The sequence below is a fragment of the Phascolarctos cinereus genome, unplaced genomic scaffold, assembly GCF_003287225.1.
Source record: "Phascolarctos cinereus isolate Bilbo 61053 unplaced genomic scaffold, phaCin_HiC Scaffold_8;HRSCAF=390, whole genome shotgun sequence".
Lineage (NCBI taxonomy): Eukaryota > Metazoa > Chordata > Mammalia > Diprotodontia > Phascolarctidae > Phascolarctos > Phascolarctos cinereus.
Window position 1 is genome coordinate 25,431,681 of NW_027556291.1, and position 17,972 is coordinate 25,449,652.

At 41.7% G+C, this 17,972-nt stretch overlaps 1 protein-coding gene across 1 annotated transcript in view; it reads left to right on the forward strand.

Annotated features, from left to right (window-relative positions):
- Positions 1-16,593, forward strand: part of LOC110193055 (fibronectin type-III domain-containing protein 3A-like) — an 81,319-nt gene extending 64,726 nt beyond the window's left edge. The window contains exons 21-26 of the mRNA XM_078147737.1: positions 2,511-2,660; positions 4,354-4,628; positions 6,777-6,989; positions 11,709-11,875; positions 13,688-13,809; positions 14,187-16,593. Coding sequence (XP_078003863.1) covers positions 2,511-2,660; positions 4,354-4,628; positions 6,777-6,989; positions 11,709-11,875; positions 13,688-13,809; positions 14,187-14,501 — 1,242 coding nt within the window. The 3' untranslated portion in view covers positions 14,502-16,593. The remainder of the gene's footprint in view (positions 1-2,510; positions 2,661-4,353; positions 4,629-6,776; positions 6,990-11,708; positions 11,876-13,687; positions 13,810-14,186) is intronic.
- Positions 16,594-17,972: the final 1,379 nt, after the last annotated feature.

Sequence of the window (17,972 nt, forward strand, 5' to 3'; positions counted from 1 at the left end):
ACCTGAAGCAAGCTTCTTGGCCCCTGCCTGTCAAGGTGGGGATTTGGTCTAATCCTGGGGCCAGGCTAATTATAGACAGGTGGTAATGTGGTGAATAGAACCCTGGACTGGAAGTCGCCACCCGGGTCTGAGGCCCTTTGCAGCTAATTGGCTGTGTGACTTTGAACAAATCATTTAATCCTTGTAGATTACAGTTTTCTTATCTATAAAATGAGGAAATTAGATAATTTCCTAGGTCTAATGATAAAATGGCTGTGTAAATCAATTTTCAACCATATTTATAGGTCATGAACTGACATTTATATATTCTTTTAAAGTTTACAAAGGTTTACAAATTATCTCATTAACTTGTACTTCCTAGAGTTGGATTCCTTTTTAAATTGAAAGCTTTCTGTCTCCCAGGAGTTGATTAGCCCGTTACTCTAAGAGAATAATTTGTGCCAAATGACTGATCTCCAGTTGGGGTCAGGGAATCAATAGGGATAGTGGCCTCAAACTCATTTCTGATAGTTCAGGTCGGCCTGTGGAGTAATCACATAACTTGAAATCATTTTTTCCTCCTGCCTCTCTTGGCTCCCCACATCTAGCCTATTAACATATGTTCTCAGTTCTTCACCTCTTTCTTCATTTCCACCACTCTTTTAACATGCTCTAACCGACTCTCCTCATTATTACTAGAATAGCCTCTCTGTCCTGGAGAAGTTTAGAGCTGGAAAGGCCCTCTGAGGAAGAAGAAACTGGCTCATGGTCACACTCCTAGTTGGTGGCAAAATCAAGGCTAGAAGAGATGCCTCCACTCCTACATACATTGGAGCTCTCTGGCATGTTATTCATCCTCTAATTTGTCCTATATCCAACAATAAGTATGCGCTTCATCAGACCTGAGGAGCCATCTAAACCATCATTCTATTATTATTATTCTTTTGATTGGTAGCTTTTTGTTTTTCTCTTACCTTGATTTCTGAACATAGCTCTCCCTAGCAAGCATCCCTTGTAAACAAACAATAAAAAAAGAAGCTAAAAAACTAAAGTTAGGGGTTTTTTTAACATCTTTAATTAAAAATAGTTTTTAAAAAATTTCAGGTTGAATTAACCAACACATCAACTAAGTCTGAGAGTCATCGGGGGATATATCAGTGTATATATATACCCATAGTCTCCAAAGGGTGGAAGCTGCATTTGCTCATCACTTCTTTGGGTCCATTCAAATTACACAGCATTTGATCTTTCCATTTACATTGTTAGAATCATTGTGTGTGCCGATTTCCTGTTCTGCTTACTTCATTCTGTATCACTTCATTTGTCTTCCCAAGTTTTTATGAATTCTTCATATTTAGGGTTTTTATTTTTTTTTTTACTGCATTACACTTCATTGTAATCACATACCACAATTCTATTTCCCAATCATTGGGACTCTATTTCCAGTTCTTTGCTACTACACAAAGCACTACGTGTATACGGGACTTCTCTTTTCGTCATTGGCTTCCTTGAGGTGTACGCCTAACGGGGGAAGTATGATCGTTTTAGTATATTACCAGAGGGCAGCTAGGTGGCACTGCAGTGGATTGAGTGCCAGGCCTGGACGCAGAAAGCCTCCTCTTCCTGAGTTCAGATCTGGCCTCAAACACTTACTAGCTGCGTGACCCTAGGCAAGGCACTTACCCTATTTGCCTCAGTGTCCTCATCTATAAAATGAAGTTGGAGAAGGAAATGGCGAACCACTCAGGTATCTTTGCCAAGAAAACCTCAAATGGGGTCCTGAAGAGTTGGACACGACTGAAAAAGACTCAACAGCAGCAAAAATCTTATCACCCCTTCCTCCCTCCATATAGAGATGAGGAAATGGAGGCTGGGAAGAGCAAAATGACTTGCCCAAGGTCACACAGCTAGTAAGTGGCGAGTTAAGACTCAGATCAGGTTTTTCTGATTCTAATTCCAGGACTGTTCCTACTAGTGCACTGCTTCCCCCCAGTTCAGGCATCACTTTGAGAATCTTAGAGCAGCTCATGTAAAACGAACAAAGATGAGTACAACACACTGCCCCTTCATTTCACAGCGTAGCCAAGAAACCTAGCCAGATTCTAGAATGCTTCTGCAATGCCTCTTGAATCAACTAAAACCTGCCTGCCCCATGCTCTCCTCGCTTCCTCAGAATGCTCTGCACCACCAGCCAGCGCATTTTTCCTGGTCTAAAATGCTCTCTCCTCTCTTCCAAACCATGTCTGTTTCTTATTTCCTTCAGGACTTAATTCTAAAGGCTTTCATAAAATCTAAAACCCCAACCTCTTGGCCTCATTTTCTCATCTCCCAAATTACAGCTGAATGCATAGGCCTCTGTAGAGAGCTAGGCTGGTGCTTTACAGGCCCACCTGTTTCTGGCCACTTGGGTTGATTTGCATTTATGTTGGTAATGAGTCTCCTAGGAAGTTTCTAGAGGGAAGGGAGCGCTGCTGCATCTCCTAGAGCCACCTGCCGAGGCACTCAAATTTTGTGTTTGGTACATCTTGCAGGTTCCTATGTGCAATGGTGCCGAGATTTGTGATTACAGACTGGAGTGGGGCAAACTAGAAGGATCAATGCACGTAATATACACTGGCCCTTGCTTGAACTATGAAGTGAAAGGTCTTACCCCTGCAACTACCTATTTTTGCAGAGTACAGGTATCTACAACCAAGTGACGTTTCCCTCCAAAGTTAGAATTCAGTTGAGTGCTAACCTATCTAGAGGCTTCCTCTGCCCTGTGCCGCACTGATCTCCTACCAGAATTACTCCTCAGCCCAAAAGGGCTTCTGAGGCATGTGGAAGCAGAGAAGAGGGACATGAGGAAGAATCCCTAATAATCTGGCTTCCCACAGGAAGGCAGTAGAGATCTTTTCTCCTGACCTCTAGTCTCTCCCCACTCAGGTGCCATAGTGGCATTGACCTTGCACTATACTTTTTGTTCCCCATAGTGTCTTTCCCAAATGACATGAATGAAGATAGCCCCCTTGCTCAAAACCCCTTATTAGCTTATTAGTCGAAGCTCTTCCACCATGTGGCCCCAGCCTACCATCCCAGCTCTGTCTCCCATACAAGACGCTCTGCTGTAGCCAAACTATGGCCCAAAGATGTCTCTCAATTGCCTGCTTCGGTGTTTTGGCTCACATAGTTGCCCTGCCTGAAATACCCCTTTCCCTGATCTGTCCAAATCCTGCCAGTCTATCCCTCAAAGCCCAATTCAGATCTCAATTCCTCTAGGAACCTTCCCCACCCCCAGCCAGAAGTAATATCTTCCTTTTCTGGGCTCCTATGAAGCACTCATTCAGGAGTTTTTACTGCTTAATTTTCTTAATGATTTATAGTTAGACATATTGCAAGTTCTTTGAGGGACCGTGTCTTATCTACTTGGTTTATTCCCCAGTACCTAGCACAGTGCTTTGTACAGAACAGATAACTTAGGAAATGTTGATGGGTCTGAGAAGAGGACATGCCATTTGTGGGAGTAGTCTTTAAGAGTTAAGACATGTTAAGAGTGTTCTACAGATCCCTAAAGTTCCTATAAGGGTCAATTAACTATGGTTAGGAAGGGAAAGGTGAGCCCTTCAATCCCCTGCCCCTCTTAGGGGATCACAGCAGCCACCAAAAAGGAGTAGGAGCCAGAGAGACCACCAAGAGAGGAATCCTGATAAAGTGGGGAGCCTTGGAACTGACCACTGGGAAACAGAGAAGATCAGGGTTTAGCCTAGAAGTCACAAAGCCACACTGTTCAGATCTCATAAGCAAAGGAAGCCACATGAGATTAGGTAGCCATCTCAGTTTGGGCATTTCCTATATCTGTAAGAGATGACGTTTAGAGTGTAAACATAACAAAGATTTTTCTGCTCAGTTGGAAGATCAAAGGTCCCAATGCCAACTCATTACTCCTTCATTCCTGCTTCCACATGTCCCCGTATCTCAGGAGTTCTAATATGGCCCTGGGATCCTAATGAATCAACATGTATAAGGAAAGACCATTTCCTGGCCATTCTTGTATCCATCAGACTTGGAAACAGCCACCATCATTTCATAATGGGGAAGGTTTTATAGGCAAGAAGAGCTTAGCTCATTCTGCTCAGCTTGGGAATATGATGATGGCTGGAGAATAGATCAGAAGTTCCAGAATAAGACTGAAAAGGAAGGTTTTCAGCCTTAATTACCCATGTGTATGTGCTTCACTGAGCTAGCTATACAGTCTGTAAACAGCTTGTCGGCTCTCTATTTAGCACTGGGGATTAAGGGTTTGGGTTCATGGTGAGAGAATTTTTTTAATGATGTTAGATTTCAGAACAAAAACCAGTAAGCTACTAGTGGACTTTAAAAGCACCTCCTTTTCAGGCCGTGAATATGGCTGGAATTGGCATGTTTGGGGGAACAGGCATAGTAACAACACCGGCATCGGTGCCAGGAGCAATGTCACTGCCACGACTGCTCGAAGGAAAGATCCCTCTTCCTTTGGCATCAACTTGCCTTGCTCTTCAGTGGGATGAACCCAACTGCCATGGGTCCGAGATCACTGGATATAACATAGAATATGGAGAAAGACAGATTGTGACTGTGGATCGAGTCACAAGCTATACCCTCGAAAACCTGCAGCCGGACACTGTGTATAGGTGAGTTTCTCATGTTACTCGGGGCCTTTCTATTTATAGATGCCTTGGGACTGCCTGGTTTTGTTGGCTGTTTGTATTTCAATAATGTTAAGTACATTAGGCACCTGCTGTCACGAACAACTTATTAGTCCCCTCCATTGTGGAGCACCATCTGGCTGGGATTCTGTGTTCTTCACGGCAGGGGGTGAAGGAGCCAGAGCTAGTGGACTGCAGGCTCATTATAATGTGACAGTGGCGCTGAATGATGAAGAATACTTGGCCTGGGGTGGACTCTTACCTCGGTCCCTGGCTACCTCTCTGAGCGCTGTGTGTACATGCTTGGCCAACGGTCACGTACTAACAACGTCAACGTCAACACGGGCTTCTAGCGGCCACACTGCATAGTGCCCCTTCAGCATATTTTCAGTTGTGTGTAAACCCATCTGTGGCCAGGTGCTTAGAGGCCAATGTGGATTGAGGTTCTCTGTGGATCAGTTAGCTTCACTGTACACAGATACCTTAGCCCTAGCTGTCCTTCAGCTGACCCGCATATGCCATGATTTCAAGTTCTCTCATCCAGCTCTGACACCTATGAGACCTTAGAAAAGTCACTTGATATCTTTGGCCCTCAACGAGATTATCTCTAAGGTCCTTTCCAGCTCTAGACATATGATACTGTGACCATACGACTTGTCTTCTGAGTCTAACCTGTTTGGTAATGACCTTCCTAAAATGTGGCACCCAGAACTGAGGGCCTTCCATTATAAGGGGATATGTTCTGGGAAGTTTGGATTCAGTCAAAGGGTCGCACCCAAGGACCTAGAAGGCCACATGTGGCCTCCAGGCCACAGGTTCCTCACCCCTGAACTAGACCTACAACTCAGAGCCCCTTTGACTCTTCCCTCTCTCTCACCCAGTTAGTTGCTAAATCTTATTTATTCTACCTTCCCAATATCCCCTGCTTCTGAACACAAGTTATATTCACAAATCCTAAGTAGCTTTGGGGGCTGACACCAGGTCTTTTTCAAAGATATTGCTGTCTGGCTCTAACTCTCCCCATGTGATACTTGGTAATTGTCTGCTTTTGCCCAAGTTCAGGACTTCCCATCGATTACAGGGTTATAGATTTAGAACTGGAAGGCACCTTAGGCCCCCCCCCCCCCCCTCACCTCGTTTTATGTGCAATGCCCAGAAAGGTGAAGAGACTGCCCAACATCACATAGGCAGGGACAGGATTTGAATCCAGGTCCTCTGACCTGGTCCAGTGCCCTTTCCAGTGGACTGTGTTGCCTCCCTCCCTATTCAGTGTATGCTTCTTAGCCTTGGCCCCATTTTACTATCCTCTCAAGATAATTTTGTATCTCAATTCTGGAGAGTCATTTCTCACTCTCTGTCATTAAATTCAACTTAAATTTGTTTATATGAACTCAAATTCAGAACAAACACAGAAATACAAGAATTTTTCATTTTGCCAATATTTAGTCCACTTGCCGTGGACTCGGAAACGTATGTAGCTTTGAAGAAAAGGCAGAACTGGACTCCTTACCTACACTGTTTCTCTTGCTGTCTCAAAACCCTTGATAAAATGAGGGATCATACAAGTATACCCTACCTATGTCATTCATTGCTCCTGAAAAAGCACAATTTCAGGCTGTGTTTCAGGAGGCAGTTAATATAGCAAGTTACCACCTATGTGATATTACGGTGGGTTTTAATTGTAATGTATAAGTGATAGTAAAAAAAAAAAAAAGTTAGTCATGACCAGATTGTATACATGTATCATGATAAAGATCATAAAAGCCAGTACATAGGTGTTAATTTTTAGAAACATGGGGGGAAATCCCCATTTTTACTTCCAAAGGTTGGTGGGGTTTATTTGCCACTCATTCATCATGGGAAGGCAAAACTGAGCTGGATTTTCTCCTCTCTCCACTATGATGTACAACTCTGTTGTCTGTGATAGCAGTAAACATGATTATTCTTGAGAGAAATTGGAAATTACTGAGGCCCTCTTTCCTTTTCTGATAAAGAATAATGCTCACCAGTGATGAGAAAGTTAATATTTTGCTTCATGAAAATTTGCCTTCCATATTTCAGAAAGGAAAGATTAGTGTATTATAAACCTTTGGTACTGGTGAATTAACATTTTTTCTCTCCTTCCCTATCTAGAATTAGAATACAAGCTATCAATAGTTTGGGACAGAGTCCTTTCAGCCAATCCATTAAAGCCAAAACAAAGCCACTACCTCCAGAGCCTCCTGTCCTTGAATGCGTGTGCTTCAGCTATCAGAGTCTAAAACTGAAATGGGGGGACGGGCCAAACAGAATTTCACTCTCCAACGCCATACAGTTCAACCTGCAAATGGAAGATAAGACTGGCAGGTGAGCTCTTTCTTATTTAATATGGGTGAAAACTCTGTTTTCTGTATGCCTGGGTGGTTTTATAAACTCAGCAGCTCATTTATCCTGTGGATGTACTCTCTTTGGAGAACTCATCACAAAAGGTGAGAAGAGAATCCAACTCCTCATCCTCCCCCCCTTTAGGGTTCGTATCTTGACTTCCCTTTTTCTATTAGGGTTGCTGTGGGGGTGGGGCCCCACGGGGGTTAATGGGGAGGTATAACAAAGTTAGTAAATCAGCCCTAGGTGCTAGTTTCCTGAGATACCTGTGCGCAGGGTGACTTCATCTTAAATCTGTAAGGAGAGCTTAATGTCTGTTTACAGATAAATGGTAGGCAGTGCTTGACTGGACACTATTTTTGTAAAGATGGTGGACCTTAAGGTCATTGTGAGGAGAACTGAATCAAGGCACAATACATGGAGGCTGGGGGCGGGGCGGGATCTGATGCTAACTCCTTGTAAGGATCAGCAAAGCTGAGCTGGCCTCTCGGAGTAGGAGCTGACCCTTGGTGAGACAGACACCAAGTGGTGGCGTCCAGCTGCAGCAAATGCTGCCATCAGACAGCACCCACAGGGAGGGGGAGAGCTCCCAGCTCAGGGACCTGCCATATTGTCCTTCCGGTCACCTAGGCTTCAAAACATGGAATCATCTGAGTGTTCCCCTCGCCCCCTCATACCAGTTAGTCACCAAGTCCATTTCATTCTTCACAATCTTATCTCTTTCATCCATTGTTATATTCCCATTCCCTGCCTTCCACCCTCATCACTTTGTGCCTGGCTTCTTCCCTCTACAATTCATTCCGTGTCTCATAATTACATGAATCTCTTTCATCATATCATCCCGCTGCCATCCTAAAAGCCTTTAATGGTTCTTTTTTCCCATAGGATGGCATCCAGATTCTTCAGCTTAGTATTGCAAGTCTTTATTCCCTACCTCTGGCCATACTCTCTGTCCCTCAAATGTGCCATTCTTCTAGACCTTAACTAACATTGTGGCCTCCTATCAGTGTCCCACCTCACACGTACAAATCCTGCTCCTCATTTAAGACCCAATTCACGTCCCACCTCTCCTCGGAAGCCTTCCCCTTTGATCACTCCAGCCTACAGAAATTTTGGAGCTCCTGTTAGATTGCGTTACTTATTTTGGCACTCAAGTGTGTGTCCATTCATGCTGCCTCACTAGGCTGTAAGCTCCTAGAGGATGTTTCTTTACATATTCCCCATAGTGCACTACATATGGAAGGCTGTCAAATATTTCACTTTTACAAGCATTTATTTTACACACACACACACACACACCCCACTACCAGCCAGATGCTGGGGATAGAGAGACAAAGACAAAACCTTCCCTACCTTGACATTCCACTGGGGGCTGAATGGCTAGACAGCAAGCATGTATTAAGTACCTTCAGTATGCTAAGTGCTGGGGATACAAAGGAAAAGCAAGAACAAAAAAGTCCCTGCTTTCAGGGAGTGGAAAGAGGGAGAAAACATGAAAAATAACTGTGGACAAACAAGACAGAAACAGGATCAATTGGGGTGAGTCACATAAAGAACGTACCAAGGAGAACAGGGAAAGACTTCTCTCAGGAGGAGAGGTAACCTACGACTTGAAGGAGGCCAAGGAAATTCAGAAGCAGATAGGAGGGGGAAGAGAATTTCAGGTGTGAGGAAGAGAGAATGAAAATGCAAGGCATAGGAAAGTGGCAAGTGGATAGATTGAATAGTAGATGGAGTGGAGTAAGGTATAAGAAGACTGGCAATACAAAGTAATTGTCACTTCTACCTTGAATGTCCGCCCTCTGGGCCCTCCCCCCCCCCCCCAATAAACAACAGAGAGAATCAGAAAGGCCTCTTGGAGGAGGTGAGGTTTGAGCTGAATCTTGAATGAATCATGTTATGGAAACAATGACAGAACTGTAAAAGCTCATCAATTCAAAGTTCAATCTAAAAAAAAAAAACAACAGTTTTTAAGCTCCCACTTTGTGTTCAAATATGAGAGTACGGAGATGAAAGAGGATGGAGTTCTATAACTGCCTTTCAGGAACCTCCAGTCTACCAGGGTGGGTGGATTGAGACAGATGGAATGTGGACACAAATAACTAAGTATGGTAAGTGCAAAAAAGAGGCCCACGTAGAGAAGAACAAACCCTTAAGTTGAATCATGCAAGAAGAGATTTAAACAGTTGAGAGGATACCTGTTATAGGTATGCATTGCAAACCTGAACAAAGGTAAAAAGCGATTCATCCAAGTGGGCTGGAATATAGTCTACTTGAAGAAGAGGGAGTTGAGGCCAAGAAGATAATCTTCGAGGGGCCTTGAATGCTAGGATAACAAGTTGATACTTGTTACAGTAGGCAGTGGAGACCACTGAAGACTTTAAGGCAGACATGACATGATCAGGGCCATGAACCAAGATGATTACTTGGGCAACAGTGTGAAGAATGGATTAGGGATGAGAGAGACTGGATGGTGGAAAACAAGTTAAAAGGAAAGGGAAGTTCTGAGGGCCTAGATGAAGGTAGTTGGGGTGGGGGTAGGAGAGGAGACATATGAGATTACTGAAGTAGAATCTACAGGACTTGACAATTGATTGGAGGTAGGAGACATGAGATTACTGAAGTAGAATCTATAGGATTTGACAATTGATTGGAGATAGGAAAAAAGAGAGAAGAAAAGTCAAAAAGGACAAAGTTTTTGTTGTTTTTTGTTAGGCAATGGGGTTAAGTGACTTGCCCAGGGTCACACAGCTAGTTAAGTGTCTGAGGCTGGATTTGAACTTGGATCTTCCTGACTCCAGGGCTGGTGCTCTATCCACTGCACCACCTAGCTGCCCCAAGGACAAAGTTTTTAAGTCCAGGTGACTAAGAAGATGGACCATCAGTAGAAGTAACAGAGTTAGGGGGAGGAAAGCAAGATGCTGAATTCAGTTCTAGATATAATTTTGTTATGTTATGGATGTCCAAGTGGAAAGAGCCAGCAGGCGTTTGAAAAATGCAGAACTGATGCTCTGAGAAAAGGTTGGGGTGGGTAGTGTTTGGGAGTCATGTACATAGAGGTGAGTCCATTCAACAAAAGTCTATTCGGTTCATTTATTCCCATGGCTTATAGACAGCAGGAGACAACAGGATTTTGGAGTTGGGACCTCGAACACCATTTTGTCCCTTCATCATACCTGACAAGTCTGCTTACATATATAGCCTGCTTCACTCTGGGACGGCCCTAATTGTTGGGAAGTTTTTTTCCCTGACATCAAGCCCAAATCTGCCTCTTTTCAACTTTCCCCCACTGCTACTAGTTCTGACCTTCGGGGCCAAGAGGAAGAAGTTTCATTCTGCTTCTATTTCATATCCCTTCCAATACTTGAAGACAACTCTCATCTCCACCCGTCCCCTGCCACAAAGTCTTATCTTCTTCAAGTTGCCAAGTGAAAGAGTAAAGAAAAAGAAATATATGAAAGACAGAGCCTTGGGAGAGAAGCCCACATTGGAGGAGCCAGAGAAGGAGAACTCCAAGGATATAAGAACCATGAGAGGTTCATATCCCCAAAGCCCAGGGAAAAGAAAATGTCAGGAAGGGGAAGGGAGGAATGCAACAGTGCCCATCGCTGTAGAAAGGACAAGGAAAACCAGAACTTTGAAAGAGAGAAGTCACTAAGCAACCTTGGAGGAAAGAGTCTGAGTAAAGGAGTGACTACTCTTTTTTTTAAATTGTCCATGAAAGGACAGGAAAGAATAATAGCTTGAGGAGTCAGGTTCTAGGAAAGTTTTCCTTTAGATAGGGTTTTCTCTAATATGTTTGTAGTCAGAGGGGAAGGAACTAGTGGAGAGGGAGTAATTGAAGATTCAAAGAGAAAGGGGGTATTTGATGGAAGATGGTCATGGAAGAAACAGAAAGGGGATGAGATTCAAGGGCACAGGTGGAAGCCTTAGCTTTGATAAGAAGGACCACCTCATCTTCCAGGAGAACGAAGGGAAGGAACAAAGGATAGGTGAGGACATAGCTTTAGATGAGAGAAAGATACAGTTCAGTTGGAGGTGAAGTCATCAGGTGAGAATGAGCAGGTGAAAGGTTCAGAGTACACGTGTACACACACACACACACACACACACACACACACACACACACAGAGATTTACAAATCCTTCATCCTGTTTTCTCCCCCCTCCCCAATTCTGCTACTTCGCCCTGAATCGGTGCACTTTTCTTTAGTGGTGAGAAGACTGATATGTCATCATGGTTCAGTCAAATGTTGAATATCCTTTTCCACTGCCAAGTTCAACACCTTGACATTTATAGCTGGAGCCAAATTACAGGCCTTTTAATGTATTCTGTGACCTTGAAAGTGATCTTATTAAAATGAAACTTAATTGATTTGTATTCCTAGTGAATAAACATTGCCTTATGTTTGAATACAATCTAAACAAGACACCTGAAAAGCCAACAAGTAAAAAAACATGTCAGGTTGCTAAATATTGTGACCAAGTTTATATGAAAATGTCATTCATGTTTTGGAAGAGGTTTTTTTTTTTTTAAGAAAAAGTTTTAACAAAAACTGTGTATTTAAAGAAAGAATTCTAGTATGTAAACCTTTAAATAAAAGCTAACCAATAATTGATATACATACATACATAACAATAATTGTTACACACAACTGGGTGTTTAAAATGTTTCATTAACGCTGCTGTATTTTTCTTTCAGATTTGTTACACTTCTTAATGGCCCTTGTCATACATACAAAGTTCAAAGACTCAGTGAATGTACTACTTACAACTTTAAAATACAGGCATATAATGAAGCTGGTGAAGGACCATTTTCTGATATTTATACCTTCACTACAACCAAATCTCCACCAGCCCCACTCAAAGGTAAGTATTTTAACTATGTGATTAAATGTTATCTTAATTTGAACTTCTATACCTAGTATATAAAAAACTGGCAGCAAAGATTTAAGTATCTGACAATACCAAGGCAGTGTTGCCACCAGTAAGATCAAGTAGCTTAATTCTCTGAGGTTCCTTAAAATAGGCTTTTATCTAGTGGGACAGAAGGCCTCTTCCAGCGACTCACAATGACATGAAGAGTGACTGTAGGTTTTCCAAAGCTTTGTCAGCATAAGCTCCAGGAGAGCTCACTTACCAAGAGGAAAAGGCTTCAACTATGGGTGGAACAACAGTCCATCTGTTGTCTGACTCTTGAAGACCATCCGGAAATTATAGAGGTTACGGTCTCTGTCACTGGTGGGAATACCGACACCAGTGACATCACAGACCCAAGTAAGTGTCAAGGCGCTGTATGATTATGGATTCAGAGGGCAATATCACTGTCAGTCAGTGCCAGGGGCTTAATTCTGTGAGACTCCTTGAAAGCAATCTTTGTACTACATAAAACAGACAGATAAAAAGTTTGCTGGTGACAAGAGTTGTAACTGAGGATGGTTATGGTCTGTTCCTCATTGCTGAAGGGAGTACTCACATTGATAAGATCACGAATCAATCAAGGATTTGAAGAGCTTTTAAAAAAAAATGTTATTCCTTACTAGATAAAAATGCCAGTAGGAGATGAGCTTGAAGGGCTTTTCCCAGTTGTGAAGTTAGTTCAGTTGCTTTCTGTACAGTCTTCCTGGTCTGCCTGACCATACAGAGTTTTCCTGCTGTGCAAAGCCAAGAACCCCATAGCAGTAATCAGCTCTGCAGTCTGGTTGTGTCAGCTCCTCACTCTAACCGCGCTAGGCATTTGAGCAGTAATTCTAGTGCAGAGGAGGTATTCAAATACTAATAGTAAGAAAACGTATACAGACTGGACCTACAATTTCATTGGTATTCTAGAGAACTTCCAAATGAGGAAACACCCTCCACCAAAGCAGGTTAGCACCTTCTCTGCCTATTGCCTTATCGAGTTGCCTAGGGCACTAGAGGGTAAGTGACTTGCCCGGGGTCACACCACCACTATGTGTCAGGGGCAGGACTTGAACCCAGAGCTCCATGACTTAAAGACTTGCTCCCTTTTCCTTTCCTATATGGGGATAATAATGGCATATGTGATCTCCTTTGATCCTTCCAACTGTATGTGAAAGTGCTTTGGAAAGTATGTAAATAGAATGGAGGGGATCCATGCTCTCATTGGTGGGAATACTGCCTCCGCTAGAGAAGAATACAAGCCAACTAAGGCAAGGATTATCCCAAAGTCATAAAACATGGTTTGCTGCAGTGGACTGCTCACACCCTCAAAAACACAGATGACTAGAAAAGGAGGTGGGCCAGTTCATGTACTGAGGGTGAGGCTCATCAGAGGGACAACCTGAGTGTTCCTCTGGGATCCAGCACATTGAGTAGATCTTTTCTAGAGAATTTACCCAAAGACCTATGCAGATAAGAGTGGAGTTGTGATAGTGCATGGCTAGATAACAATCTGCCCCACTGAAGAGAGCACAGAGCCATCCAGGTCTTACTGGGTGATTCAAAACCAATTTTGACTGACTTGGAATGCTTAAATTCCTGGTGTTTTCTTTAAACTGTGAAGATCCTTGGATGTAGGGTATCAAAAGGTTCTTACAATTAGAATCATAAAATTAATGAAGGTATTTATGGCAGACCATTTTTGAGAGGGTCTGATAAATGTCGAGTTCTCTAAGAAAAATGGAACCTCTGAATTTAGAAGGAATCTCCCTTTTTTTCCAGCACCCAAAATATGTCAACTGGGAGAAAATCTTTGTGAGGTTACATGGGAGCCTCTACCCCCTATGAAAGGAGACAGCATTGTTTACACTCTCCAGCTCCTCAGTGGGAGAGGAGCCGATCAGGTAACTCACTTCTGGGAAAACCTTGTTCTTGAGATTGGTATTATGATATCTTGTTGGTATATAAGATATTCTGTCAGGAAATGCATCTTGCCTAATGTTATCTCCCCAGCCCTTTCCCCAAGAGATCTTAGCCCCTATAGAGACACACAGGCCTCTGTGGAAATAGTTACTTCTTTTATCTGTCTGGTCCATAGCTTACAATATGCATCTCTACAAAAGCCTGTTCCCCAGACAAATGGAAATTAAGGTATTTAACAGATATAACTGTTTCAGTAAACAGAACTGCTTCAACAAAATAAATACCTTGGACGTTAGAGATTTTGGTTATTCCCTAGGAAATTGAATTGTTCTTATCTTCAAACTCCTTTTTTCCTTAGGTATATAAGGGGCCAGATACCTCTTTCTGTTTCACGAATTTTCAAACCAACTGTGAATATCGATTCCGGGTATGTGCTGGCCGACAATATCAACATAATGGTGGATTACAAGAACTATTAGGAGCATACAGTCCCAGTACAGTATTTTCATCTCAGAAGAAAGCTATAGATCCACCCCAGGATGAGTCAACAGCAGAAAATAAAAACAAAAAGAGGTGTTTAACCGATGATCAATTTGCTTTCATCCTGGTCGTGGCATTTGCAATCATTGCTGTTTTGTGTGCTGTTGCCATCCAGTACTTTCTAATCAAATAAATTAGGTAAAAATGTTTAGCAGAGTCTGTACATTTCTGGTTATTTGGCAAATTCTATTTCAAATCGTAGCTGAAGATGGTTGTGTAAGATTCATGTGTAGGTTTCTTTCTCAAATGTCACCTAAAAGCTAGGGATTATATGGTCGAAGCCTTGCCATGGATATGTAATTGGCATTAAAATACTCCTGGGTCTTTTGTAACCAGCTTTTATATTGTAAGAGAAAAGCAGAAATACTGCCTTAATATGTAACTGCTGAGCTCAGAACATCCAACAAGGTAGAAAAACAGATTGATATTAAGTCCTGCTAAGTACATTTGAGAAAGTGGTAGAAGTTTTTGGTTTCTTAAGAAAGATTTGATATAGTTTAGAATTTGTGAATTTTCAATGATAAGTGTTTCTTTTGAGCATAGTATTGTTACATAGAACACTTCTAAACCTTTTACTGAAAATATTGCCTGCCTTGATTTGTGGTTTTGTGAAATGATTACTTTACAATTTTGTTTTAATGTTGAGATTAAATATTTAATATCATTTAAAGTACTATGCGAGGGTACCAATAATTTTGGAACTTTACTTACAACAAGACATAGAGAGAAATGTACTGTACATGTCAGACTACTTGCATTCTTCTGAAATATTGTAAAATGTGTCTTATAACCCTCTGTACTGTGATTTTTTTTTTCAAAGTAAAGTTTCCAGCATTTCTAATCAATTTTGGCCCAGCACAAACTTCACTTTGCAATGAAGAAGATGTTAATTAATACTCAGTGCTTCTGACAAAATGTCTGCAGCACCTTTTTTGTGGGGGGAGGGGAGGTAAGAGAAAGGGCACTGTCTCTTAGGAGGAGTGCGTTAATGACAAATATTTTACTCTTTTGACTCAAAGTTGAGCAAATGATTTTGTACTATTCTTAGCCTAAAGAGAAAATTCAACATTTGTGTATGCCCCTCTGACTTGATTAAAATGATCAAGTGTTTTACATGTAATAACTCACGTTTTTACAATACCATTTATAAAGCATTTTTAAAAGATCTGCTCTTAAAAACGGTTTTGCATTTTGATCAATCTAATGTTACAATTTGCCATTATTAAACTACTTTGAGGATTTTGCAGAGAAGACACTATGCACTTCATACGACTGGTCCTTCTCAAGCCTTTTATTGCAAATGTTTTAAAATTGTCTACTTCAAGGGTTCTTTTGTGAATTTGAAAGCTGGAAGCCACAAATTTTGAATGTTTTATGTCTCAATTAACTTGACAATGAGATCATATGTTACAAATATTTGCATATTCTGTGACATTTTGTATCTTTGTGTGCATCAAGAATTGCACTGGTTTGTAGCATGTTTTATATTAAGTAGTGTGCTAAACTTTCAGTCTTTCAAAAGATAGAACTCAACGTTTTAAGAATGTTGCTAAGATGGCAGCTGTTCAAACAATTAAGGTTTGAGATGTATTTGAGGTGTGGAAAACATACAAAAATTTTTCTTTGAAAATAGATTATGCTGCAATATAAATTAACATTTTCCAAAAATACATTCATTTTGTATTGTATTTATTTTTATTAAGTCCTGGAAAATGTATGTCTGAATGTATTAGCAGCAGAACGTAACCATTTATGATACAATCGACGCCTCTTCCCCACGTTCAGTTTTATACAGATATTTAGGATTCTGCTTCATGAATTTGTCCTGCCCTTTTATCTTAAAAAAAATTATAAAATAATCTGTCTTCAGCAAATATTTATTTTTCCCTAAAAAAAAAAAACATGAAAAAAGCTGCATCGAAAACAGAACCTGCTTAGAATTTTTTTTGCAAGTAAGAGATTTTAGAGATAAAAAATTGGGCTGAGTACATACTAAGCAAAATTCTAACTTTCTAGAAAATCTCAATGCCTTAGAATTGTCTCAGAAAGTATGCCAGACATTCCAAATTGATACAACATCTTAGTGGTATGGCTATACTAGATCTCTCCTGCTTTTCTTTATTCCCTTCTATTGCAATTGGTTTAAAGCATCTCAAACTTATGTCAGCACTGCCATACATATATGTTAACTAAATTGTAACTATGAAATAGATAATATATTTTAAATGGCCAATAAAAATTATAAAAAATATTCAGATGTATTTGTGGTGATTTTTATACTAAAAACCCGTCTTCCTTTTAAATCCTTAGGCCAGTTGTTCTGAACTTTCTCTCCTCAAGCCTTCCAACCCCAATACACTGAATCATACATTACCTTGCTTCCCTTTCATTCAACAAGTATTAAGTCCCTACTCTGTTCCAGGCATTATGCCTCTGGGGATATGAGTACAAACAATGAAACAATCCCTACTCTCACTTAGCTTATGTTCTAATGGGGGAGACAGCAGGTACATCTAACAATCTATTTATTCAGTGTGAGTAACAAGTTAATAAAAACCAGCCTATACCACAAGGTCATCAGTACAAGGTGGTCTGGGAGGGATGGAGCACTAGCAGCTGGGAGCAGCGGTGGGGCGTTGGCAGGGGGTCAGGAAAGGCTTCGTGTAGAACATGGTACCTGAGCTGCATCTTAAAGGAAGAGCAGCATTGTAGGAAGCAGAGGTAAGGAGGGAGGGCATTCCAGGCAGAGGGGACAATCAGTGCAAAGGCACAGAGGTGGGAGTGTCACATGTGAAGAACAGAAAGGAGGCCAGGTGGGCCAGATCACAGAGTACAGGAGGGCTAGTAATGAGACTGGAAAGAAAGGTTGGAGCAGGTTGTGTAGAACTTGAAAAGCTAAACAGAGGAGTACATGTTTTATCCTAAAGCCAACAGGAAGCCACTGGAGGGAGTTGATTACATAGGGGCTTCACCTGGTCAGATCTGCCCTTAAGGGAACTTCCTCTGGCACAGTGTGTAGGATACACTGGAGTGGGGAGAGACTTGAGCCAGAGCAGTGAGGAGGCTGTTGTAATGACACAGACCAGAGGTGATGAGTGCCCACACTCAGGTGGCAGCTGTGTGCGTGGAGAAGAGGGGTCCTGCGCCAGAGATGTTGTGAGGATAGAAACGGCAAAGTCTGGCAACCGACTGGACATGGAGGGTGAGGGGGAGTGGAGAGGCCAGGATGATACTGAGATTGAGAGCCTGAGACACTGGAAGGGGGGTGGTGCCTCTGACAGAGATAGGGAAGTTCAGAAGAGAAGAGGGTTTAGCTTGGTTAGAGACGTGTTACACCTGTCTCTGGTGTCCAGGTTAAAATGGCTGATGGGCAACTGGTGATGTAGTAATGAAGCTCGAGGGAGAGACTGGGTATGCTGAAAGGTACCACAGATAATGGATTAATATCAATATTCAGCCATATATGCACCAAGTGGTATAACATCTAAATTCCTAAACAAAAAGCCAAAAGTTACAGGGAGAAATAGGTAATAAAACTATAGTAGTGGGAGACCTCAATGTACCCCCTGAAGAATTAGATAAACCTAACCAAAAAATAGGAAAG